This window comes from Hypomesus transpacificus, chromosome 25 (assembly GCF_021917145.1).
Source record: "Hypomesus transpacificus isolate Combined female chromosome 25, fHypTra1, whole genome shotgun sequence".
Classification (NCBI taxonomy): domain Eukaryota; kingdom Metazoa; phylum Chordata; class Actinopteri; order Osmeriformes; family Osmeridae; genus Hypomesus; species Hypomesus transpacificus.
The window spans coordinates 1,519,935-1,538,855 of record NC_061084.1 but is presented as its reverse complement, the minus strand read 5'-3'; the positions used below and the strand labels follow the sequence as shown (position 1 = coordinate 1,538,855).

The 18,921-nt window shown below is 44.6% G+C and overlaps 2 protein-coding genes across 2 annotated transcripts in view; one reads left to right on the top strand and one right to left on the bottom strand.

Moving 5' to 3' along the window:
- LOC124487112 (collagen alpha-1(XXV) chain) overlaps nucleotides 1-3,536 on the bottom strand; it is a 115,105-nt gene extending 111,569 nt beyond the window's left edge. The window contains exons 1-2 of the mRNA XM_047049167.1: nucleotides 2,891-3,536; nucleotides 2,642-2,711 (exon numbers count right to left, since the gene is read on the bottom strand). Coding sequence (XP_046905123.1) covers nucleotides 2,642-2,711; nucleotides 2,891-3,187 — 367 coding nt within the window. The 5' untranslated portion in view covers nucleotides 3,188-3,536. The remainder of the gene's footprint in view (nucleotides 1-2,641; nucleotides 2,712-2,890) is intronic.
- Nucleotides 3,537-10,797: 7,261 nt separating this feature from the next.
- The window catches only part of LOC124487096 (ADAMTS-like protein 1), a 45,986-nt gene continuing 37,862 nt past the window's right edge, over nucleotides 10,798-18,921 (top strand). The window contains exon 1 of the mRNA XM_047049133.1: nucleotides 10,798-11,097. Within this exon, the coding sequence (XP_046905089.1) occupies nucleotides 11,041-11,097 (57 nt within the window). The 5' untranslated portion in view covers nucleotides 10,798-11,040. The remainder of the gene's footprint in view (nucleotides 11,098-18,921) is intronic.

Sequence of the window (18,921 nt, the reverse complement as noted above, 5' to 3'; positions counted from 1 at the left end):
TTTATTAAAAGGTCCCATTAAACAACAGGCCCCGATTGGAATGCAGATCCCAGGGGACGGGAACATGCACAAGAAGAAAGAGAAGAGAAAACCGCCGTCAATACTGAAACAATTACCACCCTTTTGAGAGGACGCGCTTGCACAGCACGGCTTACTTACCGGGGCGCGTCTTGGCCACGGATGCTAGGAAGTGTGAAGTGAAGAAGCTCAACGCACCAGACAAGAGCTCTGGTGGGACATGGTGAAGACTGGGAGAGCAGGCCAAAAGGTTATGAACAAAAATGGCTTCATTCCAGGAAACTAAAAAAAACTCAACTACCTACTCAAAGAAAGCCATTGACCTATACTAGTCTTTGGTTGCTACACAGATATATCCTCCAATTCCTTCATTGTCTTTTATCCAGTGACATCGCACAGTAGCTAAAAGGTTTCCATTATTAGAACAAAGTTGGTGATGGCAGGCTAGCTAGCCACCCTGGTTACTAAGGCTTGCCTACTTGCTGGACTCTTTCCAGAACAACTTAAGTTGCACACTTGGTTATAGCTTTTTCACCACTTACATGTATTCTGTCACACTACACTGTCCTTTCTGAAGACACCTGGAGCACGTCCCCCAGCTACAGCCCATCTCTACGTGCTTCTGCTCCATCAGCTACAGCAGTAATGAAATGAAGACTGAAAAAGACATTACAGTCGGTTCGCCTCCACTGAAAAAGGCGATTCCTAAGCCGGAGGCTGTCTCTCCGACTACAGAAGGGCTTTTCGTGAGTGAAAGCATTCAGACAAAGAAAGGAGACACTTGGCCTAAAAATTAGGCACTCTGCGGCCAGTGCTGTCAGCAGTCTGCTGAAAGCTGGGCATGCACTATATAATGTGCAGACAACATGGTCACACAAGGGAGGCGGGAGAGCTTGCCATTTTTCCAATTTTGGGAGAAAAGTTCAGAGAAGTGGCTGTGTTTCACAATGGCAAACTTCATTTGGTGTGAAATGTTTTCATTGCTTTACGTTTGCCCTCAACAGAGAGCCTTTAAAGGAGAATTAGTGGTGCACACATGACTGAGATTGAGAACAGAGACTCACATCATTTCTGAAGCCTCATTAGACTTCTGGAACTGCAGGCTCATTAATTCTAAAATCTCACCACTTTCCCCCTCAACTTTTCTTTACATTGGGGAAGGTAATGATTTATGATCTCCTTCATGATGTAGTTAGACTACTGTGCAACATGTCAGCATGACACCTGTCCTGTCATAAGTACTGTAGAATGCACCATGAATATTAAATATCTCAATGTTATCATTGTGTACGAGCAAGTTCCAGTAAATAGGCCAGGTGACAGTAGGTCTGAAGCTCCATTTAACATGGGATGTAGTCTGTATAACAGTCCTGACTGAGTTGAGATGTGGGCTATAATGTAACAGTCCTTACTGTGCTGGGTATAAAGGATTATGATGCATTCTGACAGCAAACAATAAAGTGTATAAATAGGAGATTGTATCATGTATGATAAACTCGCTACCGAAATCTCATTTGATCTCCCATAATCCAAAATGATCTGAATTTTGACAAACATTCAAAGAATAGCTGTTTCCATCTGGTGGTGAAAATCGGTCATTTCAGTCCATGCTGATTACATGCCAGAGCCTACAGATTAATGATAGGTCTATTCCGTATCACATAGAAAACTATTTTCCATTCTTTCTGAGTATATCATCTTATTACAACCGCATTGTATAAAAGCCTGTCTATTCATCTTAAATACCCATCACCGATCACCAATATTCAAGTGGCACATTAATATACTTTAAAACTTCTAATCCTAAATAAACAGCAACCACAAAGCAACTGTGTTCAACCTGCATCCTCGAGCACTCCAAGCATGTACTGTAGGCTGGTGACCACGGATTGTGGGCAGTGAGACACCGCCCACTTGTCACAAACTTCTCAGCGCTGCTATGTTTAGCTGTTAAATACCACTCTATCTGCCTGGTGTAGTGGTGAATCAGCTGTCTACATCATTCATTCTCCCCTTCAACTATCAACACAACATGCAGGGAGGTTCAGAGGGAAAGTTGTGTGTCACAGATCTCAAACCTAGCACAGGAGCCAATCTGATATCTACAAACCGGTAAAAGAAATATGTTCCATTTGCTGCATGGCAGAGAAATAAGAACATACTTACCTAAACAGAAGTTTATTTTAACTAAACGTAATGGTATCAATTTCATAACAGTGATTGTCAGAAATGTGCATCTTAAAAATATAGGCTAGCTGCAGCTACCTGTATAAATGTTACCATCCCTTGTTTTGGAAAACAGGTATTTATTCACTAAATGTCAACATTACATGTTGATTTCCAGACCCTATCATGTAATTTTGAAATATCACCAAATATTTACAAGGTTGGTTCATCTCAAGGGGATGTAAGGACTCATGGTTACAGTATTGCCTAAACATACAAGGATTCGAAGCTATTTAAAACTGTCCTCTAGACCCACTTTGTCTGCATTAATTATACTATTATTCAGACATTCATCATCTCAACGTAGTTTGATTTATGAGACCTGTTATAAAAACCAACTCCAGTACGAACGTATGGTAAATACGGCAGTATGGCCAATACCAAGATTAGCTCTTACCTGGTGGGCAGTTGCACTCAGGTGTCACTTCTCTGGCAATTCGAATCTTAGCAAAACTTTCATAGGAGCGCTGAAAGAAACGAAGTTAAATCGTCAATTAAAACCCAAAGGCTGGACTACAAGATAAACTTGTCATGGGCTGTTTACTATAATATCAAACAAATAACACATTATTTTAAGCCATTGGCAAACCTCATAGTGGTTTGAGAAACCGCTTACGTTCATATTAATACACGTGCACATGCTTACCTGTGACAGAAGCTCGTCAACTCGTTTTTGAATCAATGAATTAAAGTGATCCAGGGAAAAACCGGGAACCCGATGAAGGATGTGCTCGCCATGTCCAGTTTCCAAATCCACAACACGGCCCTTTATCTCTGATGTCTTAACACTCAGAAAAATGCAAAATGCTAATGATGCCACGGAGAATAAAGACGAGATAACATTAAACACAGTTGTGCTGCAAGGTTGCCTCTTGTGAGATGTCACTTCTCTCTTCATTTTCTCCGCACACTTGAGTTCTCCTTTTGTATCCGCAACCTTCATAACTACCTCTAAATCATGTACTGCTATAACTCAATCTTCATGTATAGTAGAGCCAAAATGTCTAATGAAATTCCGACACTTCAACTCTGGTAGGCATAAGACTACACGACGTTCACGCAGGGGAGTATAGTTGGTGTAGCGACAGCGGACAGGTTTCCAACCCAAGTACCTCAGAGCGGCACTGCCAGGCAATGCAACCTGTGCAGCTGAAATCCAACAAAGTTATTTCACTGCTGGGAATATAATCCTCTCGTTCATAGACAACAGCAACAGCAACCTAATCTTGAAGAGTAAATTGGTGAGATAGTGTTCAGCCACAGAGTAAGCAGAAACCTCACTTGAGGGGGCAAATGCTTCTCTCTCAGTGTACAAAGGCACGCGCCCCCCTCGTTATTACTGCAACACGCCTCCACATTTGCCCCTTCAAATTAACATAATTTATTATGAATTCAATTTCGAGATCCCAACTAGGTGTAGCTTATTCTGACAAACTCCTATTCTGAAAAGTTAACATTCCAAACAACAACAAATATATCTGTGATGAATTACGAGAAGAAAACACCGGCAACTATGCAGCACGTATATAGCCTCCAGTAACTTTTTGTTCTGTCAACACAGTCATATATTGATTAAACTATTTATTGCAATGGAAATAGGTTTCTCTTTGGCTATGTGGTTCTATCTAATGAGACTCTCCCTGCCTTAGAGCAGCCAGCACAATAATGTATGACGGCAAAGAGCACAGGATATTGCACGGTGGACAGGAATAATTTCAAACGTATTTACTTTTTAACAAGCAAAACAAAGTGCTTCATTCACATTAATGACGTCCTGCAGTGAAAATACGTGAGACAGTATAGCTGTAGGAGGTGAGGATGAGGATCTTGAGGATGATGGAGGGTGGCGGCAATTATACAATAGGCTATGCAGGTAGGCTACTTGTCTTGATTTAATCAAGAAATAAATATATAGCGTCAGATATGGGAGTTTGTTACCAAATTGTACTTTCTTTAACAGTTAACAGTTTGTCTACAATTGAGTACATTTAACTAACGTTGCTATACATACAATTCAGTCTAAAAACCATGGCAGTTGTGATTGATTGATACATTGTTTTGCCATTGTTCAACCGATGGCCCCCTGTAGAGAGGATGTTCTAGTCTCTAGTGCCCTCCAGCCCCAGACATGCCGCTGACCCCGCCGTCTGTCCTCCGTCTTTTAGGTTGGCTTTGTTTTGACTCTGAACTCAATACAATGTCGTCCTCTAGTGGTATGTTTAAAAGTGCATGAAGTGGGCTTCATCCCAATTTAACCAAACGTTGTTAACAAAGTCATCACCATTCAGTAGACTTGTTAGACCTAGGTCGGAGATTTGTAAGGTACACAGACATCTTAAACATTATCTAAATAATTTGACATTAGATCTGAGTCTATGAATTGTTTTATTTTGCAGGTAGAACTGAGTAAATGAATGAATTCAGATACAGTAGTATCTGACAAATATGGGGTCTATGGATAATGTAAAGTATATTAAACCTATCCCTGTATAATGCAAATTGATTTTGTATTTCTTCATTTCCTTATGTCCCTGTGTCATGGTCTTCACCTGTCTTGTTGATTGCTGTGATGTTCTGTCTTCGTTAGTGTTATCGTGTCCACCTGTGTCTTCTTTGCTTCTGTGTATTCAGGATCCTGTTTTGTGTCCAGTTTTTGTCTTGTCCTTGCCTATGTTACTGTGAGTATCCTGCCTGTTTTCCTAGTTTATAAATAAAACCCTTGTTTTGGAACTCTGCCTGCCTACATCTCCTGCGTTTGGGTCCTACCCCTGCACTCTCGTTTAGCGTAGATTGTCTGATCCACAATGGATGTGGCCACTAGAGAGCGCTACTGAACTATGAGGTGCTTTTGGAAAATATACAGCCGTCCTGAAGAATGAGGTATCTCTAGTGCAGGACCGATCTTTAACCAGTCTTGCCCAATGCATGAGACGGTAGATACCTGAAAGGAATTTCTCTCAGAAGTTCTCTCTTTTGAAGTCTCCCTATGCATAAAAAAAGTTGACAAAAGTAGAATAGAACGAAGAGGGAGGGAGTCATCATCCAGGCTGTATTGTGACCAGAAGAACGGGCAGAGATGTTGGCACTGTGCCAATTTGCTCTGCTGGGTAACAGAATACCTGTGGTTGCTACTGGGGAAGTGTCACTCCTCCTGATCGCACATCTCCCGACCACACACAACCCTCCCCCTAGGATTAGGGTTGGATGCAGTCTTATCTAACCCTCAACCTAACTTCAACCCTTCCCCTACGGAACTCCTCTCCCTTCTCACCTCTCATAATTTTTCATGTAAAAAGGTCACAGAGGTAACACGTGTCAAATCTTTCAGTTGTTCAACAATATTAACTTGACATGTTGATCAGTCTTGTGCTTTAGCATATTTTAGCATCTTAGGTCACATCCAATTCCAGTAGATGCATGTGGGTTCAACTTAGGGAGATGTCCCATAGGCACTCAAATCATCATCAGTGATTCATATGTCCAAGTGTAATAGTGAATCCTCTGTTGGACAAGACAGTTAACCTTGTGTGACCCTGCCCTGTTGGTAATGAGCCTCACTGTAGAGACAGCACATGATGATGATGAACTTGCATGCCTCTGTTAACAAGACACATCATTACTAAAGGATTATGCGCAACAGGTGTGTCCTGTCCAGTCCTTATACACAATAACTCAGCCTTGCCAACCTTGTGATACATGGTTTTTAAATCCTTGGTTACATGGTTGAACAGAAACGGTCTGTTCTTATGAGGACCAAGGTGTAATGGTTTCTCTAAAGGAAGACAATGACTCATCTTATTTCCTCAACCTGGATTCTATATTTTCCCTACTCCCAAAAAGCAGCTTATGATATATAATCTTTTAGGCTTCTGGGCTAATAATAGGGTAAAAAGTAATTAAAAGAGTAATCGATAGAGTAATAATAGAGTTATCATTACTACAGTATTATTATTATTAGTGTCAGTTGGATGACCTATAGCACACATGAACAAACTGTAATGCAGACAGTAGAATATGTAATAATGCACTGAAGTCTGCATTCTTTTGTGGCCTGGATAACCAAGCTGTAGACAGCCTGCAGTATGTGATTACTGCAGGTTAGGAAAAGGACATTATCACCAAAATCTTTCTATTATTTCTTTGACTTAATTAAAGCAACAACAACAACAAAATAAATGTTTGTGTTCTGAGTTCTTGTTGATGTTAAGGTTTGGTGCCAGTAACTACAATATGTCATATTTAACAGCAGTCCTGACCACAGAGGATTTTCACCATGTGGTCAGAATAATGCTGTGCATTTGACCCTGCTCTGTTTTGACAATATTCCATCACAGGGCAGCCCCCTGTGAGATGGCAGGGTGTTTTCATAAAGCCATGCTGGGATTAACAGGCCAGCTGTTTGTGCTGGCGTAGGAGCAGTTATTTGCAGCTATATTTCTGGTCCGTGTTGCTGACAACCAGACACAGTCCTGGTAATTATGATATAATTGAGAATCTAAAACCAAATGTCCCGGCTCTGGCATCCGAGACTGTGTTTACAGTAAACAGCTGCTTAAATTGACGCTTAAGATAAATTAGAAGAACATGTTTTATGTCTGTGTGTGTGTGAGTGAGAGTATGTGTGTGAGAGAGAGCTGTTTGGGCACTTAGACAGACAATGTCTTTGTTTTGGATGCGATACCTTGAACAGTGAGGAAGTACTGCAGCCAACAACAATATTGGAAGCGAAGCGAGTCCCTGTGTAGAGAAGCCCCTGTCTAGAGAAGCCCCTGTGTAGAGAAGCCCCTGTGTAGAGAAGCCCCTGTGTAGAGAAGCCCCTGTGTAGAGAAGCCCATGTGTAGAGAAGACCCCGTGTAGAGAAGCCCCTGTGTAGAGAAGCTCCTGTCTAGAGAAGCCCCTGTGTAGAGAAGCCCCCGTGTAGAGAAGCCCCTGTGTAGAGAAGCTCCTGTCTAGAGAAGCCCCTGTGTAGAGAAGCCCCCGTGTAGAGAAGCCCCTGTGTAGAGAAGCCCCTGTGTAGAGAAGCCCCTGTGTAAGAAGCCCCCGTGTAGAGAAGCCCCCGTGTAGAGAAGCCCCCGTGTAGAGAAGCCCCTGTGTAGAGAAGCCCCTGTGTAGAGAAGCCCCTGTGTAGAGAAGCCCCTGTGTAGAGAAGCCCCCGTGTAGAGAAGCCCCCGTGTAGAGAAGCCCCTGTGTAGGGGGAATTTTATTTGCATCCTTTCTGGTGGACGAACACTCAGCAGGCCATTATTGCACCTGAAATTTGTGTGGTAGGATATCAAAGTTCAGGATAGGAACTGGACATGAACGAAATAGAATAAACAGCTGAAAGCTTGTTCAAAATGCTTTGTCCATAGTGCCTCATTTTTAGTCTCTCTTTCTTTTTCCGTCTCACTCTCTCTCACACACCACACAACACACACACACACAATGCCTCACTCTTCATCTCTCCTTCTCTCACAAGGTGGTCTCCAGTGTTTGGTATTATTCTAGTACAATAGGTTTTACTGGAATCCATTCCTGGTTTCAGTCAGTGCGAGGTCCCACACTGGAACATTTTGTAAATAACATTTTGAGTTTTTTCTAAAAACCTTTTTCAGAATCTCTTTGTCAATATTATGTCAGTTACAGCATGAATTGTGCAATACTGATCAATATCAAACACACAATCCTACATTGGTTGTAGGTTCTGAATCTATCGTTCTGAGTTTAGCCTGGGTGCAATCATCCATAACACTTGCATACTGTAACATACAGGGAACGGGACAGAACCAGGGGCAAGACAGGGACAGACCTGAATAAGACCAAGCAGAAGAGGTGAACAGATGAGGGGGATGAATGGTCGAGTAATGAAAGCTGTGATTTATATCTGGCTCCCAGCAGAGAAACTAAGAGGGAAAAGAGAGAAGCTGGAACCCAGTAACTGTTCTTTTCTGCTCTACTTCCCCGCTCTGGGGTGATTATTGACCGATCCTCGTCCATGAAACTGATCCGAGGGGTTTGATTGGCCCTCCCTCGACTGCTGCCGTTCTATCTTTTGCCTGCTTCTATGTCTGCTCTAACAATGAGCCCTGTTGCCTTCTTTGCTACGGAAGATGGTTTTGTTTCCTTGTCTCCCTTTTAAAGGACTCTCGATAAAGTGCATGTTTGATTTATCAAAAATTTGTCAGGAATAAGTTTGAATAAAATACACAAGTGGATTTGCGAGAAAAAATTCATTGATGGAGCTTAGACATAAGGAATTGATTGTACTTGGTAGGAATTTCAATGTTCTGTCTTCAGAAACTTCCAGTTTGGTAGCTCGATGTTTGGACAGCATATTGTATATCCTTTAAAAAAAGTCCACTGGGGAGACAAAGAAAGCCAAAGCGTCAGTCAGCAGTTAGAAAGAAAGCAAATCCAGTTTAGTCCCGTTGGATCACTGGGGGACAATAAAGAGTCAAGGATGGTAACAGCACTTCTCTGTCTATATTTGTCTTCACTGACATCTGCTAGAGCAATGCTATTCAAATCAAGTCGTATCAGGATCCACAGGTCAACCTTGTTCAGCGAGCACAAACCAACATCACACAAACCCTTCAAGAAATGTAATCAGGTGGTTGCTCCTAAAAACGGTGTACCTGTGTGTGTGTGAGTACTGACCGCTGTGTGTGTGAGTACATCTGAGTACTCAGGATGTAAACAGTGAAACGCACACAGAGACTACCAGTGGTGCCATCTGTGACCGAGACCAGGGTTATGGCACCGGGCCCCGACTGGGCACGCCAGGCGGAAGGCAATGGCGACACGGCTTGAAACCGATCCGTGCTGACAGACGTACAGACAGGTTACCGTCCCTTTTGCAAGCTTTACATTCTTCAGACACCATGGGCCTGCAGCCATGCCTGGGCTTTCGTTTCCCCTGGACCCTCAATCACACACACGTACTCTCACACACTCTCCCAGTAACATGGCATATGTACCGGATGGAATACAGATGACTGAGAACTCATCAACAGCGCATGCCAAAGAACAGTTCTCTATATCAAAGTGCCTTGAATTGAAATTTTCATAAAAATTCAGGTGTGCTATGAAAAATGATCCTATCACCCACACGTTTGCGTAGCCTTATCAAACTGTCTCTCTCTCTCTCTCCTTTCTCTCTCTCTTTCTCTCGCTCCTTACCCCTCATAAATAAGGTAAAGCACAGACACAGTGTGAAGCGTTGCCTCTGACAACAGCGTGAAACAGGGATGTTACGATGAAAACAATCCTATCACATTTTCAGAAAATACTTATTCTTGGCCTGATGACTGTCATTGGCTCTGGCCTTAACCCCTTATTTGTATTCTCACACAGAAACGTCTGTGAGATCTGTTGAGCAAACATCAGACGGATGCTATTTAAGCTGGCAAGTGCCTAAAAATACATTTGATGTCGCAACTCTGCCGATGGCCTTTCTGAACAAGTCCATCAATGACAGTAACACCATTTTCAACATGACAAAGTGGCTACAGGCCACCAGTTACCGGGAATGTGAGTTTTTCCACTCAGCACTATTTGCAGTTTTTTTGTTGCATTCTGGACTGCTTTGTGGGCTCGTGTGGATGGGGGCAGTGGGTTAAGGTTCAACATAAGGCCTCAATGCAACCTGAATGTAGATGATGCTGTAAGATACTTTGCCCTCCAAGAGCAGGCCTTTGATGAGTGTCGAGAGCCGGTATGACAATCAAAGAACTATTAAGACCCTTTTCAGCCCCTCAGGCAGACAGGAAACTATTCATTTTTGGGAAGATTATTTTCAGCATGTCAAAAGATGAAGAACATTCCTCCTCCTTGTTTGTTCAAAGAGATTACACTAAATTCAAGCCTGCGTGTCAGGCCACAATTCAGGTTGCTCATACCATCCATACCTATTGTATTGCTCTCAAAAGTATATCTTACCCTTTGATGTTTACTGATTAGGGATGCCATTTCAGAGCTTTGTTTTTAGGTGGCTCTGGACTAGCTCAACTGAAGCCAGGGGAGTACCCTTATGAAATGGTCTTTGGCAAATGTTACTCAGGTTTTGCATCTTTTAATGTAAAGCTGATGGGGCCAATGAAAGGAGTTCATACTTCAAGTTCGAAAAAATAGTTTGTAAAGATCAATATTTGTGTGTTTGTAGAATAAATATGTGTATGTGCTATGGTCTATTACACAAAGCAGGAAAGAAAGACTTGTATTTGAGAAGTTGCAAACACAGCTAAAATTGACAGGAAGGGCACGGTGGGAATGTCCCTGAGAGTATTAACAGGGAATGTTGCACTTGCATGTAGTGTAAAGGAGAATAGTCAACATTAGTTTAATTTATCAAAATGTTTATTCCATCTTAGTCTTTGGAGCTGAAGTGTTTTTGCTGTTTAAGAGGCAACTAAGCACACACTGGAGTAATGTGCCTAGTTAAGAGATAACGTCGGTTTATCTTAAAACATTTGGCAAGGGGTGTAGGATTTCAGAAACATATCTGTCACTTTTTGGCGCGAGGCGCACGCAAGGGCTAGACTGAGGGCTGTTTCTTTAAGAATGTAAGGTGGGAGAGTCGCTCACTGACGCACGACTGGTATGCAAACATAAATTTAGCAACAACGTGTTTGCCGGGCACAAAATTCTGGAAGCGACTGTGAAGTGTCATGTTGTCTCAAGAAGTCTTTTCTAAAAGTTTCAAATAAGGAGCTGAAGTGAGCGGCGTTTCTGTTACCAATAGTGCGACAAGCTGCCAGAGTTTACCCAACCAGCACCTCGCATCATAGTTCACACAAGGTGGCAAAGACAATTGTAGAGATGACACGAAAAATGTTTTGGACAGTCGGACTTCTTTATTTTGTTTTATTTACAAAGGTAAGTGGGATGTTTTTTTCTTAAATGTGTGAAATTGTACATCCCATGGTAGTACATCAGAGGCAGCTGACAGCACGCATTAATGCCAGTAACAGCGATCATGTAAACGTACTCATACGGGTACATTTTAACTGTGATGTTTAGTTGAATACTAAGTTATGCCTACACTAACAATTTGGGTTCAATACAACACTTTTTTTTTTTTTTTTTACAATGGTAGCCTAATTACGCGGTTCGAATTAATCGTCTGCATCCTATCCAATGACTTTGTGAACTTTTGTACATTAATAGTTAAGAACAATATCAACTTGCCTGCACCGTAAATATTTAGCTGTTTAATGCACTTTGAGAAAGGCCTCCCAGGCTGCCTTTAAGAGAGGAGAGAGGGGTTGGAGCATGTCCAGGGCTGATGATAGGACGGGTGGACAGACTGTGGAGGAGAGGGCTCTGAACGACTATAATGTCAGTGCAGCGTAGAAGTGCTATTGTAGGTTTGGTGTAGTGAATGTGTCATTAAGCCTCTACAGTTGTAGTTCCTAAAGGAGGTTCTCCGTGGTGGAGTGATTGTGACAGGTGCCATTGACATTCAAAGGTGGTTTTGGTGCTTTGACACCCTAACGGGTTGACCCGCTGACTACTTCAGCCCAGCTGAGTATGTTGACACTTCAACGTTATGGCTCTCTAATCAGCGCTTCTTAGTGGGAGAGGGATGCTCTCAGAGCCTTTGAAGTCCTTTTAGAGAATAGGCGGCAGTTAAATGACATACTGTAATTGCAATTGTAAGCGAGTCAAGATAGCTTGGATGTTTGAAGTGTGGTGTTTGCACCCTCAGCTATTGCTATAGTGGTTTTGTTTTTTCATGTGGGACACAAAACCAGACCATGTTCTCTCTGTCCGTCTTGTCTGCCTGTGTCGGTCGATCAATCAAATCAAATGGATGTAGATCATGTGTGTGTGTGTGTGTGTGCCAGTTCATGTGTGTGTGCCACATGTATCTGTGTGTAAGAGGGCAGTAGAGTCCGGCTGTCCAGCCTGGATCAGCGTCTTCCAAGACAAAGAGGTTCACACACAAAGCTGTTGCAGTAAGAGCACTTTCAGCACTAAATGGTGAGGGTCTGGAGGCAATGCTCAGATTTTCTAGTGGGGTAAAGTGCAGTTTTAAACTATTGTCAATAACTTGTTGTGCTGTTATCGCCTGGTCATATAGTTCATGTGACTATTACAGGTATTTGCTGTAAATGCTGTATTCTTTTTTTAATGGGAAAAGCTGATGTTTCAATACAAATTCAAAGGTGTTGGTTTAACAGGAGGAGCGACTGGCAAAGCCTCATGCTTCAGTTAGAGATTTGTTCTGCTTTCCTGAACTCCAAACAAACTTTGGGATTCTACCTTCTTAGTGGTCTGAAAGAGATGTTGGTATTTTAGCCCTAATCTCTCTGTTGCAGTTTAAATGAGTGTGTCATACCGGTCGCTCCATAATAGAGTTTACATTTTTGAGGTGGGCTCAGTGAGTGGAAAAAGGCTCAAGTGCATCTGGAGCACAGCACAGGACCTTTAATTGATGGTCAGCTAAATCTTTGTTTTGTTAGTACATTCTACTGAGGGATGAATTAGCCACAGGCCTGTGTTTACAGGCAATGTGCTATCCTGTTTGTTGATGGCAGGGTTCAGCAGGGGTCACAGCTTGTTACTAGGACGGCTTTTCACGACGTCCATCAACATCCCCCTAGCGCTCCGACGTTCCACCCTCAGCTCTGTTCGAAAGACCTACAAGAGCCCAATTAGCTCACGAGGCTCTATTGTTGTGGACATGAGCGGAGTGGGAAGTCAGTTTGTTTTTCATTGTGAATGGGGTCCCTTGTAAAGAGTAAAGCCCTCCCACACATCTGGCTGAAGAGCTTGGAGAGTTTTTTTTTTTCTGAAGCACACATTGTCATTGTTCTTCTGAGACCCTCATCTGGAGGGGCACTGAGGACTGGTTGGAAGAGGGGGGGGGGGGGACAGACAACCACTCCCTCCACCCCAGGGCTCCATTGGACTTTTGGTTTTCATGGAATACAAAAGAATGTTCTGTAAACACATTTGCCCTAACAGTAAGGCTAGATAAAGCATGTAATGGTCTCTCTATCCTACCTGAATGAACGATGCTAGGACTCATCTCTGGGACTGGAATGAGTTACATACTTCCAACGCCTTTATTACCCGGCACATATCGGAGATTAGGAATCAGGCTGCTACGCGGAACTGTGCCTGAAACATTCCATGTAGTCAACCAGAAAATGGGAAGAGCTATGGCTCTCATCCTTCCAAACACAGTGGAACTCTCCAGCCCTGTTTTCCCTGCCACCACTTGGAGCCGAGCACTAATGACATGGCGTGACTGAATACCCCATCAGGCCCTGGCCAGAGAAGGCATCACTCATGGAACCATGTGGTGGGGCAGTGAGTAAGCTGAAGGGCATGCTGTCGATTGCACACAATGAGGACCACGTTTCAAACGAGCCATCGTCATTGCATACTAGATCTCTCATATAGTCAGATAGGGGAAGAAATACGCTTTTGATTCTGCTGTAGCTCACCAGATCTACTTGCACACTGGCCTTCTCGACTTGCAGTGATAGCTTGCGACCAGCAGAGGGCTCTGAAGTGAGACGGGACTAACTCACTAGATTATTCTCATTCTCTCTCAGTAGTTTGGATGGTTACTATTGGATCACAGTGCTGGGAGCCGGGTCTTTGTCCACCCCTCCATTGTGTTCCTGCAGCTGGCCAGCTTCCTCCTCCTTGCACGTGATTGGCTGTTCCCTCAACGTGCTCCTTCCTTCATCACGAGGTTCATTTGTGATTGGGCAGATCCCCGGGCCGACCACTGAAAGCCAAGCTGCTGGCCTGCTGGTCCTTTGATGAAACGTCTCGCTCTTCCCCGCAGCTTTCGCTCTCTCTCCGTCTGAGGCATTGAGCGTTGTTGCTTTATCCTTTGGGGGAGTCTAGTCTAATCAAGGAGTGGCGTGCAGCACTAAGCCCCTGTATCTTCTAAGTACAGCCAAAAGGGTAAGGAGTCGGCTACTAAGTGAAGTGTTATCAATGGGCATCCTCTGGAGAGAGAGACAGAGAGAGACAGAGAGAGAAAGAGATAGAGAGAGAGACAGAGAGAGAGAGAAAAAGAGACAGAGAGAGAGAGAGATTGAGAGAGAGAGAGAAAGAGAGAAAGAGATAGAGAGAGAGAGGAGGGGATCAGGAACCAGAAGAATGGATGGGGAATAAAAAGGATCAAAAGAACCAGGGTTAAGGATGGAGCAGAGATGGATGTAGTGAGATCTGGAGGAAGCGGACTAAAAGCTGCATTCACCCACAGAAGGATTAGAGATAACAAAAGGTTGTTAGAGTGAAAAAAGATAATATCGCGTGTGTATTGTGTGTTAATGTCCTCCTTCTATGTGATTTTCTTTCTGACATAAATCACAGTTTTGTTGATCAGTGGAGGAGTCTATTGTCTTTGTTTGGTGTCGTTTTTGAAGAGTCACTGCCCAAAACCCTGTCCCAGCATACCATTCTAACCAATGACTTCATCTGCTCCTGCACTTGGCTTCTTCTTATTCATTTGGGCGCACGCACACACACACACCCAGCACTTAGGAGAAAAAAAGAAAAAAAAGCAATTACTGCTCCATTAACCTGTATTCGTCAACACCTCTTTCACACACACATGCACACACACGCACACGAAGACACACACACATACTTGCACGGTATGAACAGTGTATGAGCCTGTTGAAGCCCGTTGCCCGGCGGCGCTGTAGCTGCTCCTGTCATCACCTGTGCTCGTCTTTCCTCTCCTACTGAATAGCAGCCTGACAAATACCTGGCATTGGGGACCGGTAAGAAAGCACACCTGACGTTTAACAGCCCCCCCTCCCCAACGCACACACACACACACACACACATACTATATTTCTTCCCCCACGCTTTTTTAATGTACCATATAAATCATTGGTTTTGTCATCCGAACATTCATCTCTTCGATAGTGGAACGCCGTGCTATCCCGGTGGCCTGGTGGCTGGGTTCAGGAGCCAGCCCCAGCCCCTCCTACCCCCAGCCAGGCAGGTTAGATCACCTCCCAAGACTGTGTCTCCTTTGAGCCGCTCCAGAGAGACAGGATGACAGATGGCCCTGTTCTGTTGGACAACGCTGAAGCGCGGCGCCCCCTAACCTTCACCAACTTGTCCAACCTATCAGAGGGCCCGACAGGCACGCCGTGGAGACTGCACAGGCTGAGCGACCAATGGTCTAACGAGAGGCTGCTGTCATGCCTGGGTCAAACCAAACATACCTGAACCAAAATGTTCCACAATAAAGAATGACCTCTCAAGCAACTGCTTGTCAGAGTAGAATCAGAAGTTCTGTTTCAGTTTAGCCCTAATACATAAAATCTTTCCCTGGAAATTATTTTGACTTTGTATTCCAATTGAACACACACACACACATACACCCACACACACACACACCCACACACACACACACACACACACACACACACACACACAGTCCCCAACTGACAGAGTATGTGACTTGATATGAGCGCTCGCACTGTCAGATAGTCCTGCTAGCATTCCAGCCTTTTCTTCAGTCTCCTGTACTGCAATAGAAAGGGAATGTGATATTACTCCTCGTGCTGTTGATGTGGTTAGAAAGGGAGAACGAGAGCAAGGGAGAGAAATGAGAGAGAGAGAGAGACAGAAAGAGAGAGAGAAAGAGAGACAGAGAGAGAGAGAGAGAGAGAGAGACAGAGAGAGAGAGAGAGAGAGAGAGAGAGAGAGAGAGAGAGAGACAGAGAGAGAGAGAGAGGAGATTGACACGTAGAGATCACCTGATGACACGTCAATTAGAGATGGAGTGCGGAGCAGAAAAGTTCAATAGACAAGCATTTTTAACTGACAGTTGACATGCTTGGTGAGAGAGAAAGTCCGAGTAAAATAGAGCTTATGGGAGCGGGGGAGCCGAGCCTAACACAGTTGCTGAATTAAGGAAAGTCTCTACATCTCTCTGCCTGTGACTGACAAGAGGGCACGGCAGGAAATGGGTGGAACCCCCTTCGTCACCACATGGGAGAGTAATCATTAAAGACGAATCGTTACATGATCAGGGATGTGGAGCCAGTGCAAGTTTGCACTGCAGTGCTTGTTTGACTGAGGGAGGGACAGAGAGAGATGGAAATATAGAGGGAGAATTGATGGTGGATACCATTTTATTGTTCACTGCACCCTTTGCAGGATGGCGTGCGTAGATGTAGGATGGCGTGTGTTGGCGTGTGTCGGGTGATGTGCGTAGGATGGTGTGTGTGTAGGTAGGATGGTGTGTGTGTAGGTAGGATGGTGTGTGTGTAGGTAGGATGTGGGGGTTCATGTTCCAGTGTGTCAGAACGGCTTCTTGCTGATCCGTCAGGTCTTCTGTCTGACCTGTGTGTAACCATGTGTGTCTTCAATGCAACCTGAGGAGCTTCAGGTACTGACAAGACTCTCACTTGAGAGTTCCAGATGGGTGGGTGTGTGTGCTAGCCTGCGCACACGCTTGTGTGTATGTGTGTGTGTGTGTGTCCGGCATTATGTGACCAACCAAAATAGGCTCCATATTTCGGACGGCAAAAAGCACCAAATATCCAGACCCTGAACTCAACATGGTTGTGGAAATGCCTCATCAGCAGAAAGTTGCCCTCCTGTCCGGCAAGTCTCCTGTTCTCCCCAGCCGACGTTGGAGCTCGTCTCTATACCCTCAGATGAGGCCACGCTAATGTAACCGCAACCATAACCCAACCCTAGCCCAACCCTGACCCTGTCTATCCCAGTGTTCAGAGGCTGCATGCTCTAGCTAAACCGGCTACACCCTCACAGTAGTGAACCCGAGGTCTCGCTGGCCTCCTCCCTCCTCTCTCCTCCCTCACACCTCTCCCTTTTCCTTGCTCTAACTCAGCACCCTGGCTTCCTGCTCTGCACCCCCAGGTTGCCCTCAGAGAGGGCCAGCTGTTGGCCCGTGTGTGGGTATGTGTGTCTATGCGAGAGAGAGAGAGAGAGAGGAGAGAGAGAGAGAGAGAGAGAGAGAGAGAGAGAGAGAGAGAGAGAGAGAGAGAGAGGAGAGAGAGAGAGAGAGAGAGGAGAGAGAGAGAGAGAGAGAGAGAGAGAGGGAGAGAGAGAGAGAGAGAGAGAGAGAGAGAGAGGAGAGAGAGAGAGAGGAGAGAGAGAGAGAGAGAGAGAGAGAGAGAGAGAGAGAGAGAGAGAGAGGAGAGAGAGAGAGAGAGGGGCCACGGAGGAAACGGATAATGGTAGGAACAGCGCTGTGTTTTGTGTGTACGCATGTGACAAATGGAGGAATAGTGCAATGAGCAAACAGATGTAGAGTGAAGGACATCACGGTGTACAGTACGAGTGTGTGTGTTTGTGTGAGTGTACCCTGTGTGCCTCTTCCTATGTGGAAACATGAGGGAGGGTGTGGACACTCAGCTGGAGGAAGGCCACCGAGGGCAAAATGATTTCCTCCACCAAAGAGAGGGGTGGAAATGCCGCCCGACAAATATATAGAAAAGGCGTCATGTGCAGCCACACTGCCTGGAGGCACTGTCAGCGTGTAAGGGCGTTTCACACTGTGTGTGTGTGTGTGTCTGTAAATATGCACCTACAGCAGTATCCAACGTACTGAATGTGTGCATGTGTGGAGATTTCTGTATGGGTTTTGCTCATGAGTTCATCTTAAGCTTGCCTTTGTTCCCACCTCTATAGGGGGTGGGGGGGTGTAGCTGTAATCCACACTCAGTATATAGAGGGTTGATCAGTCAAGTCAAGTGAACGCTAAGGGTGGGAATCCTTTGGTACCTCACGATTCGAATCGATTCTTGGTGCCACGATTCGATTAAACATGTAATCCAAATTTTAGATAAATTGAATTGAATGCCCTCAATTTGAATTTAGCATAGTTTCAACTTCTGAATGTATGCTGAACGGTAATCCTTAGAAGCAATCTATGGCAGTCGGAGCGTCCTTTTGTACCCATGAATGTGCTCCCTGGGGCCTTCGATAAAAAAGGGAGTAGGGTAAAATATCCCCCCCCCCCACCACACACACACACACACATACCACCAACGCTATCTTCCACCATCAGATAGTGGTTTAGGAGCTCCTCTGTCCCTCTCCACCTGGCCGCAGCAAAGCCTCTCCCCTCACCTCTCTCTGACCCATAATTCCCTTCTTCCTGCCCGCCTCCCTCTTAAAGATTAACAGAGCGCTCACTACCTGTCCACCTGCTAGAGGCATCACGTTTACAGGCACCAGGTTCACCTTAGGGGGGCCAGTTGGCTTTGTAATCCCTGGGTAGGAAGGAGGAAAAGGATGAGATGTCGAGTTTTCTGAAAGGGAGGAGGGGACTAAGGGGTGACACTGGACTGAACTCTTTGTTTCCGTTCTCCAGGCCACCTGGCCACCATTATTGTAGGCAGTGTTGTAGTCGTTTATTTTGCACCTTTTCCTACTTTTGGTTGGAACGGCTTTTGGTTTTGGTTGCAAACCAATGAGTTTGTGCAAGAGACACAGGCATGAGGGAATAACGGCGTATCTTGTCATGACCTTGTCACGTGCAAGAGAATTTAGCATAGTGTACATTTGTTCATTAAATCAGTGTTAATGTGTCGGACCGTATCCACTGGCAAAGGTCAAGTCCTTTAGCCGGACAGACCCAGAGCCCTCTAATGGAAGTCATGTTGCAGAGCTGGACCCTTGGACATAAACCCACAGACTGTTTCAGATGTCCCACACGTCACCCTCAATGAACATGGCACC